Source organism: Cygnus atratus, chromosome 5, assembly GCF_013377495.2.
Source record: "Cygnus atratus isolate AKBS03 ecotype Queensland, Australia chromosome 5, CAtr_DNAZoo_HiC_assembly, whole genome shotgun sequence".
In the NCBI taxonomy this organism is placed as follows: domain Eukaryota; kingdom Metazoa; phylum Chordata; class Aves; order Anseriformes; family Anatidae; genus Cygnus; species Cygnus atratus.
The window spans coordinates 49,557,279-49,581,739 of NC_066366.1; the positions used below are offsets into that span (position 1 = coordinate 49,557,279).

At 39.8% G+C, this 24,461-nt stretch overlaps 1 protein-coding gene across 5 annotated transcripts in view; it reads right to left on the reverse strand.

Annotated features, from left to right (window-relative positions):
• BTBD7 (BTB domain containing 7) overlaps positions 1–24,461 on the reverse strand; it is a 56,864-nt gene that overhangs the window by 26,672 nt on the left and 5,731 nt on the right. For 2 of the 5 annotated variants that reach the window (XM_035539439.2, XM_035539436.2), the window contains exons 2-3: positions 10,361–10,546; positions 3,714–4,793 (exon numbers count right to left, since the gene is read on the reverse strand). In XM_035539439.2, coding sequence (XP_035395332.1) covers positions 3,714–4,793; positions 10,361–10,442 — 1,162 coding nt within the window. In that variant the 5' untranslated portion in view covers positions 10,443–10,546. Of the gene's footprint in view, positions 1–3,713; positions 4,794–5,246; positions 5,345–6,171; positions 6,318–10,360; positions 10,547–14,046; positions 14,148–24,461 lie in introns of those variants that run through there. The other 3 variants (XM_035539438.2, XM_035539437.2, XM_035539440.2) reach the window with 3 other exon arrangements.

Genomic DNA, 24,461 nt, shown 5'->3' on the forward strand with positions numbered 1-24,461 from the left:
GGGGAGGACAAGGTACTGTGGTATGTACTGAAATAAGGTGTGATCGCTACTAAAGCGCATTTTAAATGATCTGCTAGTCAAGTGCAGGCATTTGGTTTTTTCCTGATCTAATAAGCTTCCTTTTAATTTTGATTATAGGATTAAACCACAGCAATTCTTTAGTGCCAGCACAGTACAGTTTGACCTAAGCATGAACTCAGCATGCTAATTCAGTATGAAACTGCTAGACACTGGCATGCGCAGATTTTCTACAAACTGCTTACTGCTTTCTCCTGCATCTAGGTAGCACAGCATCCATCCATAAAATCATAATTAAGTTATCAACTGGAATTTCAATGTCTGAAGGGGTAGCTGGCGGGGGAGAACATCCACATTCGTTTGCTACTGTTGCATAATATAGCAAATTTCAATCCTTCCCTGATTTTACTGCATTTTTCCCCTAAGGATAACAGCCTCCCACCCCCACGCTCTACCTCACCATTACACAGCTCACCATTTTCGTGGTCAGGCACAGATTTACCAGACAAAGTAGAGACCTGATGGCCACTGCATCCCTGCACCTACTGTCAGTCACCATCCCCAAAAAGCTCACAGCTCAGGCTCACCCAGCAGGCAGCTGGGACCCAGCTGGGACCACGCTCCCACGGTTCCAGCCACCACTGGGCGGTGCTGCTGCAGCTGCGGGAGCCTCTCCTTGCCCTCCCTCAGGGTGGGCAAAAACCCTTCAGTTAGGAAAATCTAAGATCTTCTCCCACTGACTCATACAACATATTTTAGGGCAAGTACTGACCCACAGCACATTACTGAAGAGCACTGATTTACGACACACTGATCTGTTTTGAGAGAAGTTACGCTGCTCCTTCAGAGCACCTTCAAATTCCTCAGTTGTTCCAGTTTGGATTTCCAAGCCGAGGGAAAGAATTACACCCTGTTCATCTATGAAACAGTGAATAATTATTCAGCGTCTTAGTGAGGGTTTCATTCACAGTTTAATTCCCTCATTAGCATTCCCTGTGCACACTAAATCCTTTTAGCACTTGTATAAGCGCATGCACCAAAATAATCAGACACTGAGAAACTGTACACTTGCAGCACCTTCCTCATTTCAACTCATTTTCCTTTCTTGCTTTCACCTGATCTATGAATTATCCTGCTCTCAAGTAGCAAAAACTTGGATATATTGTATAGGAATGAATCCAACACTGCTTCAACTATAGTAAAACTTTATGCCTCTCCTGCATTCCGTTTAATGTTAAGTTTCTAGGTGTACTTAGAGGGAAATAACAAAATCAAGTCCAAGGACATCTCACAGAACGAGAATGAGGTATCTCAGAAAGGAACTCTCCCGTTTCCTGGCAGTTTTATTTCAGCAGGATTATTCCAGCTTCCAGCATCACTTGAAAATTAGTTTCCTAATACCAGCCTCTAGGGAAGATACAATAGTTACTGATTAGTTTCCCATATCTTCTATCAAAGTTAGATGCAGCTCCCTGGAGAACCTATGGATGGTTTGAAGAAACTGGGTATGATCTCCTCACACAGTGCTTATAGCTGCTGTTATCTGTCCATCCCCTCCTTAACCTTCCTAATTTTAAGGAGGTCAGTTTGATAGTTTATAATACAAAAAAAAAAATCAATCTTGTCAAGTTTAATTTGATAGCTAGAAGTTACGGATGTACAGATCTACTGCAGAAAGTTATTTTCTTAAAATTAAACTAGCTTAAGCAAATCACGTCACTGATCTCAGGGAATTCCATTCTCAGTTTCTCACCTCAAAAGTAAAATTATCACACCCCACCGTCAAGGTGGGAAGCAACTGCAGTATCTCATTACGTACGGCATAGCCACGAAATAGTCTGAATCCCAACAGGCAAAACAGCAAGCAAGGCTCAGGCCACCACAGGAGGTATCAGGTCACCAACCACGCTCTGCAATCTCAGCCTACAACAACCCTGGCCAGCCCTCAAGTGCAGGAAGAAAGCTATCCAGAGTTGCTTGATCTTCAAGAACAACCGAGAGAAGTGAAACCTTGTAAGGCTGAAAACACTAACTGCCCCCAATTCAGTTCTGCTTATCAAGAAATAGATACTTAAGTCCTGCAGCACTTGCACAATTAAACCTTTTATGTTTACGTTCAAACAGCAAGATTGCAGGCTTGGTGTGCCTGCTTTGACATAAGCCACGGAAATAATAATTTAAGTTTCCAGCCTTGCTAATACGTAAGATCACTTCATAGCAACTCTAGCTATTTCCTTCTCTCAGCAAGAATCTCTTGTATCCTCCACCCCATACCTCATTTAGGCCCAAAAAAGGGATTGTAAATGAAAGTAGATAAAGATCAGAAATAAAGACCTGTTACACATATTTGAAATAAACAGCATGCTTCAATAATGATGCTCATTGCGGCTAAAAGCCCTCATATGGCATTTCTTCTGTCCCTAGAAAACACAGATGCATTATCTCCAACTTACAGATAGGAAATAAATTCTTTTTCTTCAAGTACATTGCCAGCCACTGATAGCAAGACTCATTATGCATACTCACGCTGTAAAATAGAGTGCAGACAAACTAATGGTTTTCAGAAAGAAAGCTGGCAATTCTAGACTTTGTACCATGAATGCAGTAAAGGGCCTTATTTTCAGAAAAGAATACACACTCTACAAAAGAGGAATAAAAACTGCAGATGAAGTAGTTAGCATTTTTCAAAACCTCAGCTTGAACTGAGAAGACTTGAACGTAGCAGCTTTCTCAATTCTTCACACAGACAAAGATCCCAACTCACAGCTTCTGCTGACCAGGTTACAGGGCGAGCTGCTGTAGGAATAGTGCTTGAACTGTTCTGTGAGAACAGGCGTTGCTAATTCTACTCATTCAGATGCTCAAAGAAATTCAACTTTCACCACCCCCAGCAACAGCACCCTTTCCACATCCAATAAAGGTGGCTGACATGTAGGATTCCAGCACCAAAGTGACAAATTAACAGAGGTGCATTCACGCTCAGGTCAAAAATACCCCTGGATCTCACAGGCTGCTCCTATTTATACTTCCTTATTTAAATGTAAATGTACAATAACCGTAGTCGTCTTTGTTTAACATTTTGAAAAAAGATGCACTACAAATATGAGTGAATAGAACTCCAAGTTTCATTGCAGAAGGCTATTTTATCTGACTATGAGCACAGCGCAGAAACTCGAGCAAGTGTTTCCTATTCTTCCCCTTCTGAAAGCAGAGGGCATGCAAGCATAATACCCACTGCACACCCTGCTCCTACTGCTGAGGTAGGACGGGAATTACTGAAAGGCACTGTGAAGAGAAAGCAACAGCTGGACAGGAGACAAAGCTTCACTGACAGTTTAATACTGGCTTCCACACAGGTATGACTGTGAAGAAAGTTGATTTCCTCAAACGGACCAGAGCGAAAAAACCCATACCTCTTCCCCTCCTTTCTGTTTAAACTACTGTTTGGACTACTGCAGAAACCTACATTTTTTCTTTTCATACTGACATTTAGCATTCATGTTCTCTTAACCAAGTTTGACATTTAAGCTATTCACAATTAACGAGTCTTGTGGAAGGCATCCCTGCCCATCACAGGGGGCTTAGAACTAGATGATCTTGAAGGCCCTTTCCAACCCAAACAATTCTGATTCTCAAGATTAAAAAAAAAAATTAAATAAGGTCATTTATTCTGTAGAGAGGACAGCATTACGTACCTTGTGCAAGCATGTTAAACTCCAAGAACAGTGCTATGTGGTAAAGCTCCATAGCTTCTTCAGCCCTAGTCATGTTTAGTTTTCCTGCTACAAGAGCCTGAACTTCACTTAAACTGCCCACTGAAGGGCTGGAGTGCAAAACTGAGAGGTCCACCACATCTGTATACATACAGTTCAAGATGACCTTAGCGTACTTTTTTGGTATGATAGATTCATCCAATATAATTCTAGTTGGAGTTCGTAGAGTTCGGTCTGTGATTTCTTCACCAGTTCGTATCCTCCTCTGCAGCAAGTGGCGAAAAAATGGAGATCGTGATGAAATAATAGCTTTGTGAGCTCTGAGCTCTTCATCTAGACAGTTCTGACTTCCACCAAAAGTTTCAACTAAGTCAGAGTTGGATGAAAAGCTTAGAACCACATCATAATAGCACATATAATCAAACAGTGCACGCATGTCAACGTCTAAGGAATTTGGTGTTCCAAATTCTTCACTAAGCTGCACGAGGATATCAACATTTTGGAATCTTGAATCCTCCATTCCAAACTCTCCCGTATAAAGGTAGTGTAACAAAGCAGAAAACATAGGCATATCAATGCCAGCTGTGTTGATGTCCATTATTATTTCTGCCCCATACTCTGGTGAGGAAGAAAGCAGCGTCTTAAAAAACGGACATCTTGCCGCTAATATCGCACGATGCACAGGAAAACAAGTTTCTTGAAATATTAAGTCTACATCGGTACAGTATTTGTACTGATAAAGTTCAGCCATGTCTTTTTGTAGCGTCCTGGCTTCTGGTCTTGCTAAATTAGCTTGTAGATAAAGTTCTTTTAAGGCTGACGTCCCTTCATATTCTTCTACTAATGCATTAACATCTCTGACATCCCAGCCTGAGAGGAGTTCTCGCATCTGCTTGGCATGATCAGCAGATCGGCTAGATTTCCGACGCTTAATGAATTTCTTTTTGAGGGTGGCAAGGCCAGAGGTTTTCTTTTTCTTGTCTTGAGGTTTCTCATGGCCATGGTCAAGGCTATACAGCTTTGATTCACAGCCATAACCTTGATGAGAGTAGGATGATGTCCCTGAAGGCAAAACATAAGGAAGAAAATTAAACACATTTATTCTTTAAAAGAAAGGTCTGTAATATTCAAGCAGTCCATCAGTATCTCTAAGTTAACAGTTTTTCCTTCTCCACACATAAGATAATTCAACAAGTTGAAAACCTGACTGAATCCTTTTCTGGCTATTAAGAACAGAAAGCCTTTTTCTTCATCTAATAAGCTTATTATTAAAGTATAAACTTCATAATAAATATAAGTTATTGAATTATTAAAATTTATAGCTTCATTTTCTCAATTCTAAGAGCCAGGCAGTGCCCATTGATGTACCTCTGTTGCACACGGCACACTTATCAAAGCAGGAAGAGAGAACTGTGGTCATAACGTTACAAGCTTCATTGTACTAGCTCTAGGAGATGCAAAAACACAGCCTTTTTAAAAAAAACTTGTAGGAACTTAATGAAACAGTAGTCTCACAGTAGCTGTGAGCTCCCCTCATCTTCCAGAGTAATTTTCAAATTCTGTTCTTCTAGCACTGTTGTTTCAACAAGAAAAGCATACTTTGCATCAGACACCTAACAGAGGCACAAGGAAAAAGGGTGGGAAAAAAAACAAAAATAAGAACACAGTACCAAAACTGTCAAGAAAATTAAGGACAATTAATCCAATTTTGATGCAGATTTTAACAAGAAAATAGAAATCCTGCATGTGATAATTAAGTAGTGCTGAAAATCAATCACAAAAAGGGATCCTTTCCACAGAGCAGATGCCAATTTGTGTGTACACCCCATTAAAAACAATATGGAACGTGCAAACTTTAATTTAGTAAAGATTTCCTTTGAAAGTAGTATTATGCAATTAAAGAACGCACGTCATTTTTCATCGAAGATCATTTACATGTAAATTACGTTGTGATCCAAACCTGCCATGAAAAATAGATTTTCCCCCAACATTATTTGCATTTCATTCCTGACCTGTTCTCCTAAATGAGCATTTGCTGATGGCCATTTTGATGTTAGCTACGTATACAATAACACAGATAGTAAGAAAAGAAGTTAGGATTCACATTTTTAGAAGCAATGGAAAACTGAATTAAAGTTTTAATAAAAAAAATTAAAACTATAGTTTAAACAGAACTATGACTCACTGGGTAAAGGGCTATTTTCTAATTTAATTTACAGAGTTTTCATTCTGAGACAGATGGTAGAAAATGCAGACTTGACAGGAAAAAAGAAGTACACCAAATCAACCTCTTCCAGACAATATACCAAAATAAGACACTTCCAAATGGCATAAAGATCGATAGCAATCACAGGCTTTGTTAACCTGAAATATATTTGTAAATATTTCTATTGGGAACATTTAATAGGTTTCTATTACTACACTTGTGTAACTTCACTACCTGTTGTGGATTTTTAAGTTCAAAGCATGTCCAACCACCACAGTTTGTGTGGCCTTCTGTAACTTGTTTCAGTCACCTGTCTGTCTCTCAGTTCCATTTGTTCCAGGCAGATTTGATGTGATGCTATTTTGACGTTATGGGCCAGTCTGTCGAAGTACAGTTTTAGTTACCACATTATTTCAGATAGATATTTTTTGAAGTTTAAAAAATACAGGAGCAAATCAAAGTTGTATCTGAGAACACGGCAAATCTAGCAATTTAATAAAACCATAAATTGTTTCATTATTTAAGCCTCAATAACTTTAAGTAACCCTATACACCGGCTTTTCTGCCAAGCTAATAAAAACTTCCCAAATCATGCCGTGTAATGGTTTTACAATTCGCCTGTTAGTGAAAGTTTTGGGAAGGAACTTTACTTTCTTTGAGGAAAGACTATTTTAGCCATGCTACATTAAATTTTGCTCAATCAGGCAACATATTGTAAGTCATATTGAAATTTCAAGACATTCAAGTCAATTTAAATGAAAAGACTAGTAACTCAAAACTACTTCAAAGAGATCACGTCGTAAAATCTGCAATATTCCTTCGAAATGATATAATAGATATTACAATAGAAAAGTGGACATTCAGCCTCCTGCTGATAAAGATGAGCCTACAATTTCACTATACTTAAAAAAAAGAGTATAGATTACATTTCACAATAAAAGTAACTACACCTTGGACATTCTGTAACGATGCTGCTCTGAGGGAACAAGCCAGCTCATTACTATTTCAAGTATGTTGGATTCTAATGGCAAATTTGAGTACATTCAATATTCCCTTACATTCTGCTAAACAAAAAACTAGGACACCAGAAGTCTCAATTTCTCTCTTCCCTGAAGGCTGCCATCAGGTATTACTTGCACATGAATCACCACAAGACACTAAAATACCATTCAAACCTATGCACACCCTGAGCTACATAGAGGATTTAACTTCAGAAGCACTGCAAACAGCACTAGTAAGTCTTACAATTAGATAAAGCACTGCTATTAATAGAGCTGTGGCAACTGCTTTTCTCCAGATGCAGAAGAGGAGATGCACTAGCACAGCCCCTCTGGATTCCCAACAGCTGGTGGCTCAGCATCCCTGAAAGAAAGTTTTGACAAGCCTCTTTTGGGTCTACCTGTATTCCTTCAGGAGACATTGTCATTAGAAGTTGGAAGAAAGAATTTACTCCCCTCTTCTACAATAAAAGGTGGAAGTCTAGTATTGCTGAAAGGGACCTGGGGGTGCTCACTGACAGCCAGCTGAACATGAGCCAGCAGTGTGCTCAGGTGGCCAAGAAGGCCAACAGCATCCTGGCTTGTATAAGAAGCAGTGTGGCCAGCAGGACCAGGGAAATGATTGTCCCCCTGTACTCAGCTCTGGTGAGGCCGCACCTCCAGTACTGTGTTCAGCTTTGGGCCCCTCACTACAAGAGGGACATTGAGGTCCTGGAGCGTGTCCAGAGAAGGGCTACGAAGCTGGTGAAGGGCCTGGAGCACAAGTCCTATGAGGAGCAGCTGAGGGAGCTGGGGTTGTTCAGTCTGGAGAAGAGGAGGCTCAGGGGCAACCTTATTGCTCTCTACACCTAACTTAAAAGAGGTTGTAGCAAGGTGGGGGGTCGGTCTCTTCTCCCAAGCACCAAGCAACCGAACAAGAGGAAACAGCCTCAAGTTGTGCCAGGGGAAGGTTTGGGTTGGATATTAGGAATTTTTTTTTTTTTTTCACTGAGAGGCTTGTGAGGCATTGGAACAGGCTGCCCAGAGAAGCAGTTGAGTCACCATCCCTGGAGGTATTCAGAAGACGTGTAGATGAGGTGTTGGGGATAGGGTTTAGTGGTGGACTTGGCAGTGCTAGGTTAATGGTTGACTTGGTGATCTTGGAGGTCTTTCCCAACCTAAACGATTCTATGATTAAACGTTGTTAAAAAGCAATAGCTACTTCATGCCCCTAGACCACGTCTAGCTTTGAACAGATAAATAGTTATAACAAACAGATGCCTGCCAAGAGAAACTACTAGGGCACTTGACAATGAATAATGGGATTTGTCAAGTCCTCTGCATGCCTACACGTTAAGAACTAATTATAGAGCTGTATAGAAAAAACAAACATCTTGAACAGATGTACCACCCTAGAAAATGGTGTGAAATCCTCCTTCTGAATGCTGTAGACAAAACAGCAAGAGAATGACTAGTTAAGCCTTTGCTAAAACAAAAGTATTTTTTGCAGGGAGCACTTCATTTGTATTGATTTAGCTCCTCTTTGAAATCTGCAATCAAATTTAGCATTGATTTAACTAACATGGGAAGTCACACTATGAAAATACTGTGCTTTGTTAGATCAGTTCTCTGCTTTCAATGTTCATCCTACATTTATACGGTAGCATGGTGCAATTTTAATGGCAAAGCAGCATGTCTAAACAACCCCACAGGTCTGAATCCAGTTTCCAGAAAGAAGGCAACTAATACACATCATGCTCTTACACCACCAGTCTTCGTGCTGCCCTACAGCATAACTGCAAATATGTACACCTTATGCCTTCTACATAATTAAACTGTAAAAGTTCGTGTATAACAAAAACATGATTACTTTGACAAGTGATTAAAATCTCATCTATCAATTTTAGGACATCTATTTTCTACTGAGACAGCTACAACAAGCCAGCCATCCAACAAGAGATTTCTATTTGGGTTTTAATATTGAAGAGCATCGTGAAAACCTTCCACACACAAAGGACAAAGTTCCCAGGGAATTTGATGAAGCCTTTGGAACTTTCTCCGCCTCTTATAAACTCTTCAAGTGATGTTCGGGCATGCAGATCTGCTAGGGTTACTCTTCATTCAATATAAAGGCAGATTAAAAACCCACCAAGATGTGCACTGAAAGTCTTGGCCGCAATTTTAGGAAGAACATAGATATAAATTGAGATATTTCTTTTACACTGAAAATACATTAAGAGTAGTATCTTAACTAAGCCTTTAGGAGGACTTTACAGCATAGTACAACATACTATGGAACGTACAAGATGTTAGTGGTAAAAGTTTTCTTGACATGCTACTAGCACACCCAATTTTAATCCAGAGAAGAAACTTTCACATATAAGAACTTGTGTGCTGTCCTCTACTCAGATCTTCAAAAGTTAGGAATGTCACAAAAGCTGAGACTAAAAAAAAATTACAAAGCAAGTCTATTTTTCCTCTAAGAATTCCACTGCACTTTCAGTGGTGATCACAAATAGAAGTAACACTGCATATCATTAGCTACTTATTCACTGTTGCAAGCCAAGGCATAAAGGAGAAATGTGTTTATAAAGTATTTATGTTATTTACTGCTAAGATCATTCTTCAGGCTGTCAGGGTGTTGTTTCTTCTAAACTCGATTATCTTCTGAAGTAGTGTCTTCTTTTAGATTCATCATGTAATTATTATTTATAGTGTGACAGTACTTAGATCTACACTGAGGTCTTTTTGTGCTAGACTGAAAAGCATATAAAGTTGGTACCTGCCCCAGTTATGACTGGGATGAGAAGGTAGTTTAAGAGCACATCTACTCAAGTTTCTACTTAAGCAAGGTACTTTATTGTCCTGACGGTATTATAAACAAGAAGTAACTCCCCTCTCCTCACCCCAATTTGCAGAAACAGGAAAAGGGCAGAAGGAGAAGTTATCTTCCAGACTGCTTGTTACTTGAACAGGTTTATTAGCAGAGATAACCTTTCTGGCAATGAGGAAGTAATTCACTCTCCTACAGACACAATGCCAATACTACAGGGAGCACTGATGATCAGGAGTGTTCTGCGCTCTAACAGTTTCACTGAAAATCTGAGGAAGAATGTAAAATGGTAAATACTATTTACAGTTAGCAACTGCTCTTCAAACAGCAAGAGCTAGTGTGTATGGCTGAATTTTCACAAAAACACTTTTTTTTAAATAAATAACCTAGCAGCTGTTTACTAGCAGAACTGGCAGATCAACTCATTGCGTATGTACACCAAACAGATATTGAACAGTACCAAATTTCACGCACTACTGAGCTTGAACAGATTCAAACTTATGACCTAGAAAATAAAAACTAGGCATAATATTACTGCAAAGAATTTAAATCCAGTTCATATACAATCCAGCGAGCCATTTATATAAGCAACAAGATAACTGAAGAGACTTACCTATGAACGTCTGTTGTGCCTGTGAATTTCCCCCTACCCTTGGGGAACATGAGTGAGGGTAGTTAGATGCATTAGCACCCATTTTCTTCAGTCACTCAGGCATTCCGCCTGCTGGCTCTTCAATGTATAATCCCATAATCCTTTATAAATCTTCAATCCCAGATCCAGCATTCTGTTCCTCCATTTCTGAAAAGCAAAACACCAATAAGTTACTTTAACAATTGTTTTTCGTAGATATTACATGATTTAGAACAAACAGCCTCCAGCACACGGTGTTTCTAGAACATGTTTGAGGTTTTATTTTTAAAGATAACTTTCTGTTTGAAGGATTAAACCAAGATCAAAAAACATTTTTCCTGAAATCTGTAATGTCCAAGCCATTCACAATTCAGTATGACAAACTGCAACAAGGAACAGGATGGCTAGCAAGCTCAGAAGTCTTCAAGCAGGGGATGGTCTAGACTAGACTAGCGCTGCTCCTTTAACTATGCCAAGAAAGACTTTACATGCATACTGATGCATTCACACATTGTTATAAACATCCCTAATTCAATTACAATGACTGGGAAAGCAGAATAAGCCAATTTGTTGAAGGTTGTACCATCATAACTGCTTTCAGTTGCATTCTGATTTCACACCAGCTGTGTAGTTCTCATTCAGTTCTTCTTTTCAAGTTGGGACTAGTAGCTAGAAGTAGGTTTTTAATAGTCAAAATAAGGCATATATTCATTACCTAAATGAACATTTATAACAAACCCGAAGTTTAATCTACTCTTTATTAGGCATTTGAAAACATTTTAGAAGTCAGTTCTGAAGAAACCTGAACAAGGACTTGCATCGTACATAAAAATAAATTAGAAAATGCTTGTTTGTATGTTAACAGCATTGAAATATTAATACTGCATAGTGAGAGTTATCACAGTAAGAGCTCCTTTTTAGTCAACTGAGCGTGTGCACCCCCATCAAGAACACAAACAGATGGACAGGTCAGAAAGAACCGTAAATTCTAAGGTAAAGTCTACCCTCAGAATTTTTTAGCCTCAATTCGGTTCAGATTTAATATTGTGAACATGTAGCTAAATTCCACCAGGCTGGTACAGGTGTAACTATACTTACTGTATGCTACCAACCTTATCCTCTTTCTCAGCACAACTCTGGCATGCCAGATTGGACAGCTGAGTACCACACAAGAGTATGTGTTTCAAGGAAGTTGCAGCACCTGGTCTCTTCTCCCTGCTTTAATAATTTGTATTTCTGGCATGAGTTTAGAAGTGGGAGTTACCATGATGCTGCAGAGGTGAGATATGATCCTAGCTAGACACACACACCTGGCTTCTTAGTCACAAACACAGCATGCAAAAGAGATCCATCTCGAGGAGCAGAAAGTGAGAGGCTGCAGATTGCTGTAGGCATAGGGGGGAAAAACAACAAGTGTTGCAACATACAAGGGCTGCTTACATGAGGAAGAAGAGCAGAGCCAGGTTTGGAAACCTGGCTTAGAGATGTAGCAATGTGAAGAGGTGAGACACTGGCACGGCACCGAAGCATTACGAAGAGGGTGCGTGCTTTCCAGCCATCTGATGCCACAGAACAAGGTTCCTCAAAGCAGGCCATCTGGCATTTCTGTGGTCATCAGGTGCTTACAGAAAGGAACCACAACGCCTCGCGACAGACATTTCGTACAGGCACAATCCCTACCGTGAAGGGCTTACAGCCCAGGTCTGCCTCACAAAGTTGCAGCCTGTTACCCCTAGCCAACCTCTGCAAAGGCAGAAGACCATCACAACACAGCAGCTTTACTGGTATTGCGTATGCCAACTGCAGCCTGTCTGCAGGCTCGCGAGCACAGAAAGGGGGAGCTGCCGTGCCTGCCCTCCCCAGCTACCTGTCAATGTCTCCTCAAGTGCTTGTAAGCTGGTGCTTTTCTCGACCTTATCTCTACGCAGATTCAGCTCACCACAGGTCAGGAAATGGAAAAATAAAAAAATTTTGCTTGCCTGGTGAGATAAGCCTGCTCAGTATGAAACGAGAACCAGAGCGTGCACAGAACGGGCAGCATCACACCTGCTAACGCCAGCAAATCTCAGCAAACACAAGCTGTTGGATTAGTTCAGTCTTACGCAATGTTCTTCCCCACCACCATCCACACATAAAAATAAGCTAGTTATTCTAGGATAACCATGCCCATATGGATGCAGACCTCTTCTCCACACAAGAAAATCTCCATGGACTTAAGGAAAAACACAGAAAACAACTTTCACTGAAAGTGACACTTCAACTGATTTGTGTACCTACAGGCTGCGTTGCATAGATTTTACTTCCATTTCTATACGGAATTAGTTACATTTAGTACAAGCAATAAGAGTTGGAATTCAAACTGCAAGGCAACTGTATCACAAATAATAGCCAGCATCCTGGGTAGATATCCCAACAACTTCCCTTTTCTCTGGGAAAATTGGACTTAGTTCATTTGGACTGAGTCCTGCAATAACGTCATTGCTATTCTACTTTCTGCTTCTGTGTTCAGTTGTGATGTGAACTCGTCCATTAGATGCCTACTAATACTTTTCAATTCTTGCTGGCACGGGAAAAAGTGTAGTCCGAGTCTCAGGTTTGAAGTTAATACCTCACGTCTTCTTCCACTTGGCAATAAGCATGCCCCAGAAGATGGGTAAGGAACATGATCAAAGAGTATACGCAATAATTCAATGCATTAGACATTCAGTGTCTGAATTTACAAAATACAGAAGAATGTGAAAACTATAAAAAGCTCATAAAATGTCTGATATATAATTTAATTAAAAGGCACAAAAGCATTGTTACACATTAAACACAAGTGAATACCATGCAGAATGAATTCACTCACTAAACATAAGATATGTAACAAGTAATTTTGCAAAATGTAGGACAACGTAAAAAAAGAGTGTCACATTAAAGCTGTATATATAAAAATATATGTATATAAGCTATATGCCAATTTCAGTGAAGGAGGAATTCAATGCATTTAAGCAGAACAGGCACTATGGTCAGCCATTCTGTTCATTTACGTATGCCACAATTTCTGGTGTGTCCTTTCTAATTTAACCATGCACTGAGTGGTCAAGTAGACGGTAACAGACATCTTGAGGACATTTTGCTTCTCAAATTCAAACATTCCAGCTAGTTACAGGGTATATTGTGGCACACAGCTCTAAACTGATCATAGTTTAATACCACTACTCTCCTTAATGTTGTGTATCACTTGAAAATGTAGTCTTTGAATTTTTATTACATTTCTAGATTTTACAAGGTAACGCTGTATAACCCAGAACCCAAACAACTTAAGCTGGCAACAATGAGGGCTGTCCTGGAGGAAGCCCTGCTTTATGTTGTTCAACCTCAAATCCACTTTCCCTACCTTATTTGTTCTGGCTCAAATATTCAGTGAGCAAGAAAACTGACCCATGCATTAAAAGCAACCTTGACAAAAAGTTCAATTTTTAAGCAGTATCAGTTACCAGTTGGCTTCTTATGGCATCACACAAGCACAAGTAGAAAAAGAAAGAGCTTCAGAGAACTAAGCTACTATAGCCAGAGCGGCATCTTTTCTGCCAGCAAGGCATACTTCTTGTACCACTTGTGCATACAGTAGGGTTTCTTTCCCTCCCCCAGAATGCACTTTAGCCTCCACACTAAACCCAGCCTACCTGCACAGAAATCAGTCTTGCATGTACCTGCTGAGCCCCATATGGATGTAAAGACGTCTCAGCATGCAATATGCCAAATCAAGAATGCCGGTTCCCCATAGTTAAAGAGCACTGCAGAAGAAAATTAATGAAAAACAAAGAAACAATGCCAAATAATTAGATACTTAGCTGCCAAAGGAAAGATTTCATCTTTCCTTGCAGATGTTATCTTGAATACCAAAAGCTTCCTATTTCAGCTTAACTAAACAATTACATCTAATTTTAGTCTCAGAATAGAATCCTGATTTATTTTTTAAGAACTACTATCGTGTGAACTTCTTCTTGAGTGGTACAGTTCATATCCATGTGAACGTACACATTACCAAGACTAAATTCAAGATCTGCTGACCTACTGAAACAGGATCTCTTGTTGAGAACAGTGACACACAAACAGATGTGGATTGTTTTTCTGCATACGTGTACACAGAAAAAGGTTAAACTATGTCGAAGTTCTTGTTCAAAAAAAAAAAAAAGCCTGCAATGCAGTAAATAGTAGATGAACTGGGTTATATGAAGCCAGAAAGCTTTAGGAGCCAGAATTATTTCAAATGCTACTGAAAACACGGAAGTGACTTCCAAATTAAACTGATACTTAGAGAATAAAAAATAATAAAACAAAAAACACACAAACCATAGATCTAATTAAGTCTTAGTACCTGAATTAAGTTCTTCAGTCTTCACGAAACTTGCCAAACTGAACTTAAGATTTTAAGAACCTTAAAGGATTTGCATCTGAGGTACCTGGGCTGACAGCCAAAAATTCCTGGATTGGGAATTTTGGTTTAACAAAAATCTGTGTACAAAATGGACTTCGGCTAACATGACACATTGCTTATAGTCATCACTCAATATAAAGCTTTCATAAATGTTTCTGTATATTAATTAGATCCCAGTGGAATAAAGGGCAAGGTGGAGAGTGTTACAACACATTCTACACCCAAAGACATCCTCCCACACCACCAAAAAAAACTTAAAGACCTTTTTGTATTTCTTCTGCAGTTGTTGCCACAGGATTATGAAATAGCATAATCCTAGGGAAAAAATTCAGAAATCATATCAAGCATATGTACATACTTGTACCATCATTATTTTTCAGGTTTTATACTTTCACATATTTGAGATTCACTACTAGTAACAGACAATACAAACATACCTTATTCATATTCATTTACATTTTCATTTAGCCAAAGACTGCTTTGCTCTTTTGCCCCAACAGTTCCCTTCTAGCAGCAAGGAAGCAGAAAGGATGTCAGATGAGATGACAACATCCAGCAGCAAACAGGTCCCTTTTTGCACAAAACTCAACTAACCAACCCAAGCACACACCAACCAAAAGGGCAAATCCCAGTAAGGAAGGACTTCAATTAAATTTTAGCAAGGACAAACTTTTAGGGTCCATGTTCACCAGCTTGCCTGAACCTGCCTCCAGACACGGCGCAGCAGGCTGGCAATGGGCTCTTGAGCACCAAGCCATGCTCAGGAGCACAATGACAATCCCGTATTCAGCAACACGGTTCTACTGCTCCCATCCACCTGGGGAGGCTCCAAACACAGCCGCCCTGGCCACAACAGTTATTACACTGCATCACTACTGGAATTACCAGCCAGCAACTTAAGCATGAAGAAAAAGTTGCTTATTTCTGCTTGGAGTCGCAGCCATTTGTTCAGATGCGCGCTTACTATCTACCTCGTTTTGCTACTATCCTCCCTGGGGGTGCTCCAAGGAAGAGGAGCTGAGAGGCACCAGGTATTACTCGTTCACACCCACCTCTTACTCCATGCATGAGGCACTCAAGGTACTGCCACACCTGCAGATTTTGCCAAGGCTGGAAGTCTCCAATCCTGGGAGCACACACACTCAAGGACTGAATGCACCTAGGACAGCATATCTCAAATAAACTGTGTAACTGGTAAGTAATTCTCTCTTCAAAGAAAACAACTGAAATTTTGAAGGACCAACTGTTTATAGCCTGACACATATGCAAATCCACGCAGAAGTCTTTTTGATTTTTTTTTTTATTCTAGTCAAGCAATCAGCCTTTCATTACTCAAAAATACACGGATGATACAATAGTAAGTTGTAGCTAATACATCTGAAAGTTTCTAGTTTGGATTAGGACTGTACAAAAGTGAGGAATGAATAATGTTTTTCATGATTTTAATCTAAAAAAAAATTATTTCATTATTTACTGCATGGGGAAAAAAACCTAAGCAAACACCAGACCTTAAGCCATGTCAGCAGTTACAAGCGCAAAAGGGCAAGATATAACGAGATCATGAAAGTGACTGCATTGGTTGGTTCTTTGCTTCGGATCACGTGTTCCAGCTATCACAAAGAACCCTTTTTTGAAGTTAAGCATGAATTTTAAAGCATTTTCTTTTCCATAAAGTACTATACTTGCCCATTAAAAAAGAAGATATTTTAAAATGAAGGAGGCAAAAAACCCACAGTAGACCTTGCCTTTTATTTCTAGACCTATTGAGACTCTCAGGGCTCAGCTTTAGAAAAAATAATATAACCTGTACTACTTTTCAACACGTCCTCTGAGGAATCAAAGTGAAAGTTAAAAGAACTATATTCAAACCAAGTATAAAGGCGTGTAGCCTTGAAGATATGCATACCTTAGAAAAAATGAAAACATTGAGACACATTCAGGCAGTTGAAAAGACACAAAGTACAGAAAAAGCCATCTCTTCAGTACTGTCTTGCAAACGATGTTCAAAGTAGGCTTGTTATGATCAGCAAAGCAATTCAGAGCACAGTGTGAACGTGTCACATCCCAGAAGCAACTCAGTAACGTCACATGTGGGTAGCGACTGGCTGAACCACTAGCCGTGCTGAAGAGGCGCCGGACTTAAACATCTTTATATTCCCCTAAATATACCTATCTTTATATTCCACTTAGAGATAAAACGCAGTAATTGAATTACAACAGTACAATGCCACACGGAACAGGAAGTTCCTCCCAAGCAACTTAAATATTTTTATATACTGAAATATGAACCTTGATCTCTACATATCACTGATCCTTCCAGCTGGTTGCAAGCACCTACTAGTTTACCAGAAGTCTGATTGATGATACTCACAAGACAGACGTACCTAATGTTCCAGAAGTTTAATTCAAAACACTTCTTTTAGCAAAATCAGCAAGAAGTTGCTTACTGCCTCTTGATATGAAGTAACTGCTTGTATCCTTCAATGATCTTCCACTTTTAGAAGTTCACTTGAAATGAGCATGAATCTGATTCAGACACAAAGCATCATTAAAACTACCTTGCAAGAATATCAGAGAAATCCTATCCACTAAATCTTTATCAATATCACTGAACAGAATAATTAGCTATGAACATGCCTATTTACAGGGAAAAAATGAGAATAATTCATTTTAGCCCATCTAGAGTAATTGCATGTTACACTGACATAATATTGCATTTTGAGTCGTCTAAAGGTTTTTCAGAAGACTTATTCTAAGCAAATAAAAACGTTTGCTTTTTGTTGATGTTTTTTGTTTTAAAAGAAAAGGAAGTCCTGTTTGGTGTAATAAACATGTTGTGAACACATTCAGCAGTTTAAGACCGAAAGAGGAACCTCCACATTGCAAAGTATCTCAAAGAACGGATCAGACATTTTAAATAAAAAAAATAGCGCAAGCTTTAATTGTATTGAAGTTCTGGACAAGATTCAGTTATCTTGCCAGGCAGCAACTTAAGTTTCAGCTAAATTCAGCTTCAGAGACTGGGACTGAACCTGCCTTGGAAGACTGCCTCCCACTCTCTCCATGATACTGCCTGTCCTGTAGTGCAGCAGTACACATGAAAGGTACCCTCAGCCATGTGCTCAGGCCGTGTCTTTTCTTCCTCTAAAGAAAAAGTAGCAGTGGAGCAAAAGTAAGAACCTTTACGCAGTGTATTTCAAAGTCTTTCTACTCAGGTAGCCCATCTGTCAACAGGACTGGTATTTTTGTGAGGAACGGCAGGTAGCCTGTGCAGTTTCCACAATTCACGTGGTTCTATTCTATGTTCTTTGAGACATCCCCATAAAGATCCTTGTTTCATCCAGAAAGGGAACTCCTCCTCTTGCTCGAGCTGTGACCCAGCTACAACACAAGATGCTGTTTTAAATTAGCAAGTCTACTAAGACAGGGAAATCTTGGCTCAAACTCCAACCATACGGAAGATTTGTCTCTGGATTTTAGCACTGCTGCCTTCTCACATCAGGTACCATCTCAGTGGGATATACCCTACAGTCTCCTCATACCAGAGATGTTTTCCCTTTTCTCCAGGCCCAATTATTTCACAGAAAGCCATTTACTCTGAATTAGGATCTCAGAGCTTCCTGTACACAATAGTGCTTTTAAATCCAGCACAGAGTTTACATTCACTACATTTCCTCTAAGAACATACTTCCTCTGAGAGCACATTAAAGTTACTAGTGAGGCAATCTGAAATACCATGCTCTGCACCTACCTGCTTTGATATAACAAGAAGCAGCATCCATCTTCTCTTACAATTTGTCATTTTCATTTCACCTTCAAGAACAGCATCATTTTGATGCTTAGCTTCCTTATTAACTACCACAGTCTTAACAGGAAAGGTAGAAGTCTGGTGATGACACTACTTGGGGTTTTTCCAAACACTAACCCCAGCACCACAGTGTTGAAGCACGCTAAAAATCTTGGACCCACATACTGATTGGCCTTCCCGCATGGATGTACTCTGTTCACTGATCTCTACAGTCTTTGGCTGCAATTGATACATCATCCTGCCAGTCAGCCACTGCATCAGTAACAACATCTTGCGGTATTTCTGTTGCTCATAGCCATTACCAACATCATTCCTCATTACCTCAGTGTCTCTGCGTAATCCTCCTCCTTTCTGCACATGGCTCTGTGAGACGCCTGGTGACAGGACAACACGGAACTCAATTACTTCCACTGAAAACCTCTTCCTGTGGCCAGAAAAGCCATTACCAGTATTGCCATATACTCAAAAACATTTTTCTCTACATCCTTCTTCTTAACACACCACCATTCATTCTGTTCTGAAAACCATCCTCCCCGTGCGTCCTTTTCTCCTCACACAACAACATACTTGACCTGTGCAGCCTCTGCTCTTTGATACAAGAAGAGTTTGAAGTATCACTTGCTAGCATAATCTTATGTCTTCAGGGCAAATGGATCCACCTATTTACAATACAAAAGCTGGTAACTAGAACACAGAAAAAACTGGTAAAGAACTCAAAAGGTAATCTAGTCCAGTCCTTTTCATGAGACACAGCAGGTATTTTATAAAAATAATGAATCCTTTCCTGAACAAGGAAAAACAAAAATTGAAAAAGAAAAATCACATAAAACTGACATTGAAGCTACAGTTTACATTGAATTTCTACAATAATAGTCACAAGCCACGATGAGTCTTAGATGCAACCAAAACAGTTCCGATCTTGATTCAAAACATACAATTCAGTATATGTAAAAAAAAAACCAAAAAGCTGTCTCACTGGCACTGGGGTTCCACATGTTTCTTCAATAGCACTCACCTCAGCTCCTATTGCCCTAATCGTGAAGCTCCTCCATTTTGTCACCAATGAAGCCAGGGAAACCTCTTCTGCAGGAGTTCTCTCTGATGCAGCTGGTTCCCTGCACCAGATCGGTGAACAACCAAGGGAACGTCAGAGGGGGAAGAACAGCAAGAAGTAGCCAAAAGGCTGCTCACTCCCCACAGCCAAACATGACGTATGGTTTGACTAACAGTCAGTTGGCATGGCCTTCAAGAATAAACATTCCCAGTCCCATATACTCATTCCTATGGCAGAGCTATCCTCCTTCCACTGCAGCAAACACTCATGAAGCCCCAGAACAACCCCATTACCAGGGACCCGACAGGACCTTGTTTGTTTTTACCTGATCCTCTGGTGCAACTGCAAGCAGCTCTGCTTTTAAAGGGTAGCACTGCCACGTCCCCATTCAGTCATCTGTCACTAAATTTAAACATCTTAATGAGAGTAGCTACAAAAACCCTCTTACAGTACAGTAGTTTTTCTATAGAGCTCTTAAGAAATTAGAAGTAGGAAAGATTCCCTTCAAGTTGTCTACAAATGAAGGGCAGTCCTAGCAGAAACAGGCAATGTACGTAGTGCCAACTACCACAAGGACTTCACTTGCAAGCTGTCACAGTACCCAGTGAGCTGAACCACAGCTTCTTCTCTGGTGTGTACTACTTCTGTTCTGTGCCTGTACAGTTTGCTCCTGTCCTCAGCTAGGCCTTCGTTAACAGCCCCTCAGACCGCAGCCATTGCTAGTGAAGATGTCCACACTGAGGGGGGCAGGGGTTGCTTTTTTGAAGGCCTGGAAGATTTTAAGTTTGCAGTCACAGAATGCACACACCTAGGTATTAGTCATGTGGAGAAAAAGAAAAAAGACAAGCCTATGTGTTCTCCTCAAACCAGCAAGCTGCTGATGGCGAGAAGCTAACTGTATATGCAAGTCTTCCTGCCAGTCAGCTCTTGACAGATACATCCGGATGATCCAACACCACCACTGAAGTCAAACTAACAAGGAGCTATACCTTCCCCTCACTCTTCTGCTCCAGCCGAGTGGTTTTCCCACTTCCCCCTCATACAGAGATTGCATGATCACAGCACAAGTCGTTTCAGATGGCTGATCCATCACACAACAGCTGGAGGGGGCGGCAGGGAACAAAGGAAAAAGGGAGTTGTGCAGGTTGGTCTGACAGTCAGCTACCACTGGAAGGGGAACACGTAGCTATGAATGTGTGGAGGGCAGACGTGCTATTACACTGCCTCACAGCTTCACAAAACTAGATCCTTGCAGTCATCAATTTAATTCCCTCTTACCTCAGGCTCAGCCTCAACTAGTCACTCTAGTCTGGCCCCGCCACACAGACGAATCCTCCCTCCTTGGGCAATGCTGAAACTCAGGTTTTGGTGCTGGCCTGCTACCTACCCCCTACCCTTTCACAACTCACCAAAGACTCTTTCAGTTCTAGGCTACACACTGAAGCAGGCAGCAATACAAAACTGAACTGGAGAAGTCAGTGTACACAGTATTTATACAATTGACTCATTTGAGAGCTTGTCAACTGGTTATGGACCATTGCTGCCCTGAGGAAGTCTGATATTCCAGGTCAAACCCACAGGATACCCCCCCCCCCCCCAATATATTTTTTTTTAATTAATTTTAATTTTGAAGTATAAAAACACCACTTATGTGGTGATCTTACACGTTTTCCCGATCAGTTATTGCTGTACATAAGATTTTAAATACTTATTTAAAAGATTTCTCCTTTGGTTGGGGTTTTCTGAGAGAGAAAAGTTTTAAAAGCCATGCTGGCTTCAACAGCTAACATTTATATCGTAACATCTGATGCCAAGAAATCTTCCTATGCAACACACTTCAAAGATTTCAGCTGTTTGTAGACAGACATTTTAAGAGCATGCACAGTAACAAGACGGTAGTATTACAGTGCCTCTCCTCAAGCAAATTTCATAGACTTCCACAAACTACCAAATTCCTCAGAATTTACACCAACCCTTTCAGTACCTACACTTAGGATTCCATGACAGCCACCAAAGCCAGAACTAAATGCCCACAAAATTTGATGTGTTTTTCCCCCAAAATACAGAAACCTATTTCAAATGGAACAGCAAATACTTTCTCTACGATAAAAGCAATCAATTAAAGGAAAGGCTTAGTCAGAAAACCAGTCTAGTAGTTAGCCTGCAATTAAGCCGGATCTTTGTTTACATTTTCCCCTTGGCAAGAAGAGGAAGTTATGTCTTCCAGACTTCCTACGAGCTCTCTGCATTTCTAAAGCATTCATTTTTTTGTCCTGTAACATGAACATGCAGGTTTTACAGAAGAGTCAAAGGAGCGGCACACACGTTGATGTAAGTTCCTAAAAACGGATCCACCAATCATTTACACATTTAATAAGTTTATCAATATCCACACATACCTCATATATACAGACATCAAGATAGCAGTATTGAGACCTTGCTGGGTGTTTTCTGTTTAACTATTTGCTAAAGCAAATCTGCCCTTTGAGCAGACTGCTGATAAGCCTTAACTCTTCTCTCTCCTTTCACAAGGCTTTAAAAACTTTTCAGCTGACCAAGAACATCTGAAAACATTTTCCTAAGAAATCAAAGAAAAGTTTTAGAATGAAAGCAAAACTTTTAGATTGTAACTTTTAAGTTGTACCTCGTAGAGTAGAGGAGGTATTTCATTAAAACAACCTGTTATTCTTAATCTCATTTTATATCAAAGTTTGCTCATCTACCCCCACCCACAACTTTCCTTCACATTCGAAGAGAGAAATACAGAAAGAGGAGCCTTTGCCAGTACATGCTACATTTACCAAACCTCCTTCCATTCTTCCAATATTTGAGGATTTCATCAGTATATGAAAAAAAGTCAATATGGCCAGAAAAAAGCACTCTAACTTCCCTCTCTACCCAGATGACCACCAACAACTGTCCACTTCCCCCTTGCACATTCACATTCAGTGAACTGATTTTACCCAGATCAGTTGCAAACCTAACAAAAATAAAAGGTTAATTTTAATCTGAATGAAAGAAGTTAATCATGCATATGGAAAAAAGCAAGTTCTGTTTCCTTCCAAATTTAAAACAAGGATGAAACTCAAATTCACAAGATGCTTAAATAAGCACTCGAGACTGTTGAGAACCACCAAGGGCTTAACACAGTTCAGCCTTGATGAAGGTAAGACCTAGACACTACGGTACCATTTTCTAAATTAGTTCTCCAGAAAAAATAAGCTGGTAGCTAAAGATCAGAATGAAGGGAAGAAGGGAAAAGAGAAAGGGAAATAGATCCTAAGGTTCCATTTCCAAGGGGACCAAGGGGAAATACCTAGATCAGCATAAGCCAGTTACACCAAACTGGCAAATTTTGAGCCAACAACGAAATGAGTAACTACATAACTGAATTATTTTATATATTCTCAGGGAAACTAAAGGGCCTTGAGAAACACGCAACAAGGCAAAACTGTATTTTCCTTAAAATGGAAAAGCCCCAAGTAGCATGGGCAGATCCTTTAGGACTGTATTTCTTAGCATTGTTATTCTCAGAAGTCTTGTAGTTTAAGCCCCAAAAAACAACTTAAAATAGTAAGAGTCCAGGTTACAGCAAAGAACTTGTTTAAATTCAATTACTTAAAGAAACGGGTGCTTTCATTCAGTGCAGAACTACATGAGTCACTTTACTAAGAGTCACCAAGTCTTCAATTTTATGTCTAGAACTACAAAGCACTATTACAGAGGGGATAATCTTATATTGTATGACAGCCTTACAACGCTAAAAAGATATTTGGGTATTTCAAGTCCAAATGCGTATTTCCAGCAGTGTTTAACAGAGGACTAAAACCTACAGAGATTTTAAAGATCAAGTAAGAAACAGTATGTACTTTCTGATCCAAATCATATTTGTTTTTTAAAAGAGTGAGAATTGTTCTCTTTAATGTGACTGACTAAAAAAAAATAGTTGGCCAAGTTTGGAATTTGATAATCTGAGGCAGTAAACACATTCTTAACCAATACTTAGGTAAGTTAAATCCCCAAATCATTCATGAAAATAAATTGCAAAGAAAGATACCTTGTACACTGGGGCTGGGGGGGAGCACTGGGGACAGACTTACAATGACACTGACCAGCAACTCCTCATCCTCTTACATTCTATACATTCCTTTGTAGACACTACGGTGCTAACTTGTATCCAGTTCACCACTAAGAAGGGTAGCCTCACAGGACGTGAGGAGTACTGACATGGCTTAGAGATTCTTCCTTCTTCAGCATCAAGGCCATCACTACGCTGAATAACAAAAACTTCCTGTCTTGAGTGTGCATTTTGTCAACTTAGCAATTTTCTGCCATGCTAGTGTCTGAAGTACAATAAACAACCCATCTCAAAAACATCCTACAAGTACCTCATTACAAACTGACAAAAGTATCTTCGATTTCAAATGCAAGCATAAGCACTTCAGTTGTATTTCTCTCAGTCGCATTCATTACTAGAATGACTTTAAAGAAATCGATGAGCTTATTAACTTGATGATCACCTCCGGCCACATTCTAGAGGTTTTACACTTACTGCATTTCTCCTCTTCAGACCACTGAAGTTGAGATGCCCATTACAGGATAGACCGAGGTGTTATGCATCAGCCTTTAATGCATTCCCATACTTGATTAGGCTTTTTTTTTTTTTTAAATACAAGAAAATAGAAAATTTCACTATGTATATGTCTATACCCCTCTCTTCTCCAAGGGAAATGCTATGGACATTCAGTTAAAATGAATGAACAGCTTTAGAAGTAGTTAGCCTTCCATGTACATTTAG